This window comes from Netta rufina (genome assembly GCF_964035555.1).
Source record: "Netta rufina genome assembly, chromosome: 9".
NCBI classification, from domain to species: domain Eukaryota; kingdom Metazoa; phylum Chordata; class Aves; order Anseriformes; family Anatidae; genus Netta; species Netta rufina.
Window position 1 is genome coordinate 16,992,478 of NC_140132.1, and position 8,802 is coordinate 17,001,279.

At 50.2% G+C, this 8,802-nt stretch overlaps 1 protein-coding gene across 1 annotated transcript; it reads right to left on the bottom strand.

The window, feature by feature from the left end:
- Nucleotides 1-1,152: 1,152 nt before the first annotated feature.
- NCL (nucleolin) lies at nucleotides 1,153-8,194 on the bottom strand. Its single transcript, XM_084291790.1, has 15 exons — nucleotides 7,962-8,194; nucleotides 7,418-7,528; nucleotides 6,384-6,672; nucleotides 5,900-6,049; nucleotides 5,450-5,635; nucleotides 5,144-5,236; nucleotides 4,774-4,909; nucleotides 4,282-4,418; nucleotides 3,876-4,002; nucleotides 3,505-3,638; nucleotides 3,280-3,415; nucleotides 3,025-3,176; nucleotides 2,404-2,530; nucleotides 1,837-2,069; nucleotides 1,153-1,632 (listed from the first exon to the last, which is right to left on the bottom strand). The coding sequence occupies exons 1-15, from the start codon at nucleotides 7,977-7,979 to the stop codon at nucleotides 1,553-1,555; spliced, it is 2,109 nt and encodes a 702-aa protein (XP_084147916.1). The 5' UTR covers nucleotides 7,980-8,194; the 3' UTR covers nucleotides 1,153-1,552.
- Nucleotides 8,195-8,802: the final 608 nt, after the last annotated feature.

Sequence of the window (8,802 nt, forward strand, 5' to 3'; positions counted from 1 at the left end):
GTTTGGGGGTGAAGGCAGGGCGCTGAAAGCCTCCTGCGGGCGGGTGCTGCCCTCTGCCGCCCGGCCCCGCCGCCAGCCTCCGACCATTTGCCGCCGGGGCCAGCGACCCGCCTCTAAAATGGCTGATGGCAGCGGGGGGAAGGCGAGCACCGAAGCCAAAAAGCGAGCCTTGGCCCTGGTTGAGTATAAAAAGTTTTATTTTCATGTGCTTTGCAGGGCTCCAGCTGCTAATGACAGTTCTTTTCTACATACACCCACTGCTCCCACGCTTAGGTTTTCAGACAAGAAGGGGCAATGCACTGTAGCAAATCCTTCTCACATGATTTGTTTTGGGAATTAGGAAGTAGAAACAGCATTTAATGGGCTGCAGGAGCTTGGCCGAGGCAGGTAAGTGCAGCACTGCCACCACCTGCAAGGTGTCACAGCACAGTCCTGTGCTCAGGGTCATTGTCCCCTGGCTGGGAAAGAGAGAGGGGGAAGAGGTCAACTAATTTTTGGGTGAGAGACAGAGGCCGCCAGCACAGCTTGCAGGACGTGACATTTATTTGAGCCTGCGCAGCCACAGGGTGCTGTGAGCAGCCCTGCCCCAGCTTGACCGAAGCAGCAGCTGCCCCTCTGCAGCCACATGCTGCAGTCACTCAGGAGCAGCTTTGTCCACCAGCAGCTGCTGCAGCAGGAGCCCAGCCAAGTCCTGGGGGAGGAAAAGAGGCCCAGGAGGGCAGCTCCTCACCCCCACAGGGCTGTTGAGCAATCACACTTACCCAGACCAAGAGGGGACACAAGGAGATGGGCAGTTGTTCAGAGTTAAAACAGGATGGGGAGCATTCCCCACCATGTTTTAACAGCCTGCTTCACAGCTGGAGAGACAAACATGAGGCAGGACTACTGTTGGTACTGGAATATTCTGTGAAAGTATACCAAGCTCCTGCTAGTCAGTCACCAAATCATTTTTTTTTTAAATAAGCAAGTGGAAAAGACCATGGTTTGTCTTAATCCTATTCCTTCTTGTAAATAGATTATGCTTAGAGTAACCTACATATGTTGGTAGTTGTCATTGCAGACTAAACCAGAAGCAAAGTTAGCAACCTTAAAATGAAGGCTGAAGCCAGAATTTCTCCCAGCCTACTTTAGGTGGCACAGAATTAACACGAACCAGTTTAGGTCCTTTAATCTGTCCAAGACAGGGTGCTGAAGCACAAATGATAAAACATTCTGCATTTTTACAGCAAAAATGCTACCGAAGTTTATAGGAAAAAAAATATTTTTGTACATGGGTAAAACATTATAAATTCAAGACAACTCACAGACAAGGGGTAAATTCCCACATCTATCGCTCATTTCTTTTAAAAAGTTCACTTGAATGGGCAAGCAGTCAAAAGGGCTTGCTCTCTCTTCCTTGAAATGAAAACTGTTTCTTCCAAGTGGCTCACAGTACTCCTTTGCACCTTGGAATGTCCTCCGAAGGCTCCGCCGAGATAAAAGGAGAATAAAAACCCCCGGAGTCCTTTCAGATAGTCTCAGAGAGCAGGAGAAGGGAAAGGAAAAGGGAAGTTTATTCAAACTTGATCTTCTTCCCTTGGGGCTTGTGATCTCCACCTCCTCCTCTGCCTCCTCGGAAGCCACCTCCTCTACCTAGAGAAGAGATTAGGTCAAGAAGTGAGATTAGGGCAAGAAGCAGAGCTGCAGGTGTCCCTGCACACGTACCACTGCCCTTCCAAACCCCTCTTGGTACAGGACAGAAAACAAATCCACATCAGGCACTCACTCTGTGGTGAGCACACCATAATCCCTCAGCTTTTTTTGCCCCTTAGGAGAGGGGTATTCGCATCTCCTTACCTCCAAAGCCTCTGCCACCACCTCTGCCACCAAATCCACCTCTTCCTCCTCCTCGGCCTCCTCTGCCACCACCTCTGCCGCCGAATCCACCGCCAAATCCGCCGCCACGCTGGAAATCGCCCTTTGGCTTGGCAAAATCAAGGGTCACTTTGTTTCCATCTATCTCCCCATCCTCCATGGCTTCTTTAGCTGCTTTGGCATCTTCTGGGGAGCTGAAGTCCACAAACCCAAACCTAGGCAGCAGATTAAGAGAAAGATGGTCAAACTCCGTGAACTGAAGAACTGTAGCACCACCTACAGGCATATGATAGCAACAGCTTAGGAAACAACTATGTTTCTGCAACCAGGGATCAGAAATGTTACTTGTAGAACAGTAGTGGCTAATCGCAACCGATGGAGCCATGTTACAAGTGTGCCAGCACTGAACTGTTAATATCCTTCTCGTGCGAATCCATAGGCTGCCACGGAGGTGTTGGCAGGAAGGAGCTCATTGAGAAGTGAGCACGCAGTCAGTTTGCAATTAGTAGCATGCTACTGGACCCAAATCCCAGATCATGCTTAACGTACCCTTTAGAAGATCCAGTGTCTCTGTCTGTGACTATTCTAGCACTTATGGAGCCTTCAAATGATTCTCTTAGCGTCTCCTCTGTTGTGTCCTCAGAAAGGCCTCTGACAAACAATGTTTTGCTTTGTTCTGTGGAAAGACAACACAGAGCTCGTCTCAGCAAAGCCACCATCAACCTCTCAGTAATGCAAAGCTGGATTTGGTACCAACTCCAACAGCAGCTTATGTGGTTCAGGGGTTTGGTTTCAAAAGGAAGCCCAGAACAGCTAAGGCACCCAAAGATGACCTGGGAAGCTTTTTCAGGACTATTTGTCTAAGAGCATCCCCATGTGGACCAGTTTGGTACTGTCAAATTCACCCCCCCCAGCCCTGTAATAAATGATAGTCTTATCAGTATGGATACTGACTGGACAGACTCTGCTGGATCAGCACTTGACTATCTAGAGGAATTTGGAAACAGTTTCATCATCATTTCAGATAATCAGTCATCATATCCAGCACACTCACTTATGATAGAAAACTTCTGTACCACAGGTTTACTTATTTTTTATAAAGCAGACCAGGGTTTGTGTGAATTGTACACTCCTATCCCAATATCAACTACTTAAACGTGGAGTACTTACGGTTAAATCCTCCTCTTGCATTCGTGTTCCCTTTCTGCCACGCTGGTGAACTGAATTCCAGTCTGATTGCTCTGCCTTCGATTTCTGTGTTGTTACAGGAATTCAATGCCTCTTTGGCATCCTCGGCTGTGGGAAATTCTACAAACGCGTACCTGTTGGGAGAGGAAGACTTCAGTCAGGTTGGGAGCACAGGACATCAGTGCAAGTACAGCATTCACAATGACAACAGAGAAACCAGTTTTAAGTCAAACATACCCTTTAGGCCTGCCCTGGTTGTTCTGTGGCATCTTGATGGAAGAGGCTTTTTTAAACAGTTCTTGGAGAGTCTCCTCTGAGGCAGCATATGAGAGGTTGTTTACAATCAGGGTCTTTGACTCCCTCTCTCCACCTCCTACAAAGGAAACAGTGCTTTTTAAGTACAAGTTTGGAGAGAGAAAGCTCCCTTTCCTCTTTATGCATCCCACAGATCTGGAAATGTACCTTTCTGGTTTTCTTGTTGGCTCTTCTCACCGGTGTAGTCAATGACCATGGCACGACCATCGATCTCTGTGCCCTGCTTCTCCTCCAGAGCTTTGTCTGCCTCAGCTTCTGTTTTGAATTCAACATAGGCCATCCTACAGCAAAGGAAAAGAACATGAACCAAGGTTCTTTTGGCTTTTGTAATGTCCACCTTCCAGGAATGATTAAGTGAATGAGAGGGAAAAGCATGTAAAAAAAAAAACACTTAAAAATAATTATTTCAGTATATCTAATCCAGCAGATTCCTTAATGTAGTTAAGAGACAGACTAGCTCTTCAAAATGCACAAAGTCTGAGAAACGGCAAATATCCAGTGTCCCCTCAGATACGTACCCTTTGCTGCTCCCTTCCTTGTTAAGTACTATTCTGACTTCTACTGCATTTTCGAACACGTTTTTCATTTCCTCTTCAGTTAAGCGGTAGGGCAGATTCTTCACGAACAGCGTTCTGGCATCTCTCTCTGCAAAGAGGAAAAAGTTACTTCCACCTGATCAGCTCAAAGGCAACAGGTCCTAAAACTGAGGACAGAACCATCCCCCCTTGCATATCCATCCTTCCTCCCCATCCCCCCCTTGCATATCCATTTCAAGGTTTAAGAATCTGGTTATAACAGAGCTCAGACCAGGGAAATGTGCTTCAAGAGCAGCACATCAGCCATCAGTAATAGCACAAGCCCACTCCAAGGAACGATTACAACCATTCTTTGATGCATACAGGTATTCAGAGTTGCATGCCATACCTTTCTTATTTTCTTTAAGACTTTCCTTGCTTTTTGCTTTTTCCAGTTTGATTTCCAAGCCCATCAGCTTCTTTCCATTCAGTTGAAGAGCTTTATCCATATCTTCAGCAGATAAGAAGTCTACATAGCCAAATCGTCTGAAAGAAAAGCAACTTTACTGCTTAAGCTGCTCTCTAGCAGCAGACAACATACAGAACCACAGGGAATAGGTCAAGCTAAAGCACCAGTGAAAATTCAGGCAAAGAGGTGACTGTAACAGCTCTGTGCTGAAGTGGCAGCTCCCCCTTCTGGGATATACTGCTTGAAACAGCTGCAAGCCTGGCAAGTATAACACCCATATCAGCACCGCACATGTACTGTGCCTCTTCCAGCTTCCATACACTACCAACAGTGATCCCAGCATCTTGAAGGGAAGCTGCACCAGCACATTTACCTATCTGAATGAGCTGTTGCCAACTAAAAGCAGCATCAAAATTCTACAGATGAACTTACTTGGAAGAGCCAATTCTGACTTCTGAAACTTGAAGATTCTTCTTGCCAAAGAACTCCTTGATGGCAGTCTTCAGTTCTTCGTAGTCCTTGGTGGGGCACAGATTTTTCATGAAGAGTGAAAACGCTGAGGCAGGAGCTTCAAATGAAAAGACAAATGAGTGTAAGGCAGACTGAAAGAATTGGAAACTAAACTATGGACAGCATTAGCACATCAGCTTCTGCTCAAAAGTGACATCATGCTTCAGTATTAAGTCCCTTATAATCATCATTTGTGCTGGAAAAAAGAAACACTGAGTGCCCAGCCTCATTATATGCCTAGCAGGCCACTAATAGCTAAGTGAGCATCATTTGATGCCCCCATGCCACCCACCTTCTGTTTTCTCTGTTTTCTTTTTCTTGGCCTCTGGTGCACTTTTATTGGCCATTTCTTTCTTCCTCTTTCCAGGTGCTTCCTTGACAGGTTCTGTGATAGAGAACAAAGAACACTGAGATGAAGTACAAGAATAAAAACAGCTTCTTCTGTGCTGGAGCATTAACATCTACACCATTCATACATGAGACCTGCTCTTGTCATTACAAGCAACTGTTCTTCAGCCCTAGAGACCATAATGGGACAATTACTCATACGTCCTCTCTTATTATGGACAGTTATGTTCTTGTTAACATTTAAACTCACTTTCATCCTCGCTTTCTTCCTCATCTTCATCCTCCTCCTCCTCATCTTCGTCCTCTTCATCTTCATCCTCCTCCTCATCATCTTCCTCATCTTCAGACTCTGCCTTGGCTTTTACTGGTGCAGCCTTTGCTGGAGTAGGTTTCTTCACTGGAACAGGTGTGGTGTCCATGGCCTCATCTTCAGACTCTGTAATGAATTGCATGTGAGATTTCATGTGTGTTCAAGATCAAGTCACTTTTGAGTGTAACAAAAACATAAATCGGCTAAGTATTTTTTTTCATACCTCCTGAAGCTTATAAGTTTTCAGGAAAGAAGTTTTGTAATGTTATACTAATAATCCATTGAGTTAACCTCCCCCTCCCCCAAGCTCCCTCTCAGTGTGTATCAGTTCAACACGTTCTAAATTTTCTAAGAGAATCCATTTTCCTAAATCCATTGTGGACCACATACCCTCATCTTCCTCATCATCATCTTCGTCGTCGTCTTCCTCTTCCTCAGATTCTTGCTTTGCTGGCACAACTGCAGGCTTTTTGGCTGGTACAGCTGCCGCGGGCTTTTTGGCTGCAGGCTTCACAGGCATTGCTGGTTCCTCTTCCTCCTCTGCAACAACAGTACAGTAAGTGTTTATCCACAGCACTCAGCCTTCAAACTCAGTCAAGTTCTTTGTTTCACTAGATTTTGGCAGTGTTCGGAAGAGAACAAACAGGAAATTAGAAGGTACTTCATGGGCTTCATGGAATACAGCCACAGTACAGCAAGTTCTCCAATATTCACTGAACACCTGACTTTCCTCCCTTGCTACCTCTGATCAATGAAATCCCCTCTTTGGGGTGTTAAGTCACACTGAACTTAATTTCAACTTCAAAGGTAACGAAATTTAGCTACTCAACTGGGTTAACTCTATAGTTGGGCATTTATTCCACAAGTCACTTACCAGAATCATCCTCTTCATCCTCATCCTCCTCATCCTCTTCCTCATCCTCCTCATCTTCGTCGTCTTCCTCACTTTCTTCCTTCTTGGCATTCTTGCCATTTTTTGCTCCTTTACCTATGACAGCAGCCTTTTTAGGTGATGGAGCAACAGCCTTTTTAGCTGGAGTAGCCACAGCCTTCTTGGCTGGCGTAACTGCTTTTTTCGCAGGAGTGGCAGCCTTCTTTGCAGGGGTAGCAGCCTTCTTAGCTGGTGTGACTGCTGCTTTTTGTTGTTTCTTCTGAGGGACCATCTGAAAGAAATTTGAGGATTAGACTTACATTGTTGCTGAAGGGATTTCACAGTGACAAACACGACCCCATGCTGGCATTGTGCCTTGACAGACTGGAAGAACTTTGCAGCCACACTCATGAAAAGGGCACTACGGGAGCTGCAGCAAGCAGGTAGCTGCTACCTCTGCACACCCAATTAGTCAAAAGGTATGCTCTCGGCGCCACTCCTCCCTTTACTAATTCTGTCCATTCTTGCTCCTACACCTCGTGGCTAGTGCTTCAACATGGCAGACAAATATACGGCAACTGTGACCTAAAGCTTACCCTTCTGACACTTGTTTAGTTTGTTTCCTTCGGCTTCCTATTCTGTTGAATTAATAAAGCTCAAAAGCAGCCTTTTCAGGTTTTTAACAGGCCAGATCTGTAAGAGCAGAGCCTGAAGCTATAATAATCAATCTCTGTAGCAGCACCCAAAAGCTTGAGGTTTATGGTCCTGTGTGCTACACGTGCTTGATAAATCACTTATCGCTGATGCCCTACTTGAGTAAGTAATCATCCTTTTGCTCATCACTACTAGGAACAGCTCTAACATCCCAAGTAGTACTTCTGGAAGTACCGACTTAGCCAGTTTTTTCCCCCGACTATCAGTTTACCCCCTAACCTCAACAAATACGCATGCTAACCGCTTACAGACGCGGATTCACCCTCCCACGTGCGCCCCGAAAGCCTCCCGCCGCTGCACACCACGTGCGGCCACCCCCTCACCTCCTCCCCGCTGCTCTCCTCCAGGTCGGACGACTCCTCCTCCTCGCTCTCCTCCACCTTTTTGGGGGGCGGCGGAGCCATCTTCTTCTGCTTCACCTGGTTTTTGGGGGTCTGGGATGGAAAAGAGAGAGGGGGCGGGGGTTGGGGACACAGAGCCGTCATGCACCGCCAACACGTGGCCGTTCCCGGGCGCGCGCCCGCACGTGCTCGCGCGCCCCACGTGGCCGCGCCTCCCCCCCCACCCCCCCCTCTCCGCGCGCCCCCTCCCAATAGGGATAAAAAAAAAAGGGGGGGGGGGGGGGAAGAAAGGAGAGGGGGGGGGGGCTTGAAACCGCTCCCGCCGCGCGCGCCCCTCCCCTCGCCGCCATCTTCCCGCTGAGGGCATGGGGGGGGGCCTGGAAACCGCCGGCGGCGGGAAGGCAGCGCCGGGACCCCCCCCCCGGGCCTTTAACCCCCCTCCTCCCCCCTCGATCTCCGCCGCCGGTCCCGGTCCCCTCAGCGCGGGGATGGCGGCGCTGGGGCAGGCCCCGAGCGCAGGCCTCACCTTGGCGATCTTCACCATGATGGCGGCGGCGGTGGCCTGAGGAGGCGCAGGGGCGGCGGCCGGGCTGCCTCGGGGAAAGGATAAAAGGGAGCGGGGAGGCGAAAGAACCCGGAGAGGGGCCGCGGGGAGGCGGCGGGGCGAGAGCGGCGGCGGAGCGCGGCCGACCCGGAGCGGCGGCTGCGGGGAAAAGAGCGAGCGCGGGGCCCTTCCGCTGGCTCGCCTCGCCCCTCAGCTTCGCCCCGCCCCCGCCGCCCCCGCCTGGGCCAATCGGCGCGCGCGCCGCGCGGCGCGGCCAATCGGCGCCTCCGCCCCGCGGGGCTCTGAGCCAATCGGAGGCGCCGTGGCATCGGCCAACGGGAGGCGGCGTTACGGATGGTGAAAGAGGAGGGGGAGAGCGCCGCGGGGGAGGGGGGGACGGGAGGATGGGGGCAGCCAATGGGAGACGGGGGAAGCGCGGGGGCTGAGCGCTGATTGGGCGGTGGGGACCGGAGGAGGGTGGGAGGGGCTGGGGCCCAGGGAGAGCACGTGGCGCGCGGCGGGCCACGTGGTGGGGAGGGCTGGGCGCGCTGGGGCTGGGGGCTGCGGGCCGGGGGACCCGGGTTCGAGTCTCGGGCCCGGCACCAAGCCCTGTCCCCATCCCTGTCCCTGTCCTTGTCCCCGTTCCTGTTTCTGGCTCCAGCCCCCTCCAGGCTGTGCCCCCAGCAGCAAGCAGCCGGATCTGGGGTTTTATTCATCCATCCCCAATGGGACGGGGTTGGGGTCTCCCTTGTGCTGCCCCCCTGGGCTAATGCAGGGGGGAGAATAACCCATGCTTGCCCGAGGGATGGTTTTTAATTCATCC

Bases quoted from the DNA above. Each gene is read 5' to 3' on its own strand.
- NCL (XM_084291790.1), bottom strand. The intron at 6,673-7,417 runs GTGAGGGGGTGG...AATTTCTTTCAG, and splicing joins AGGAGAGCAGCGGGGAGGAG to ATGGTCCCTCAGAAGAAACA. The intron at 5,237-5,449 runs GTGAGTTTAAAT...TCTCTATCACAG, and splicing joins GGAAGAAAGCGAGGATGAAA to AACCTGTCAAGGAAGCACCT.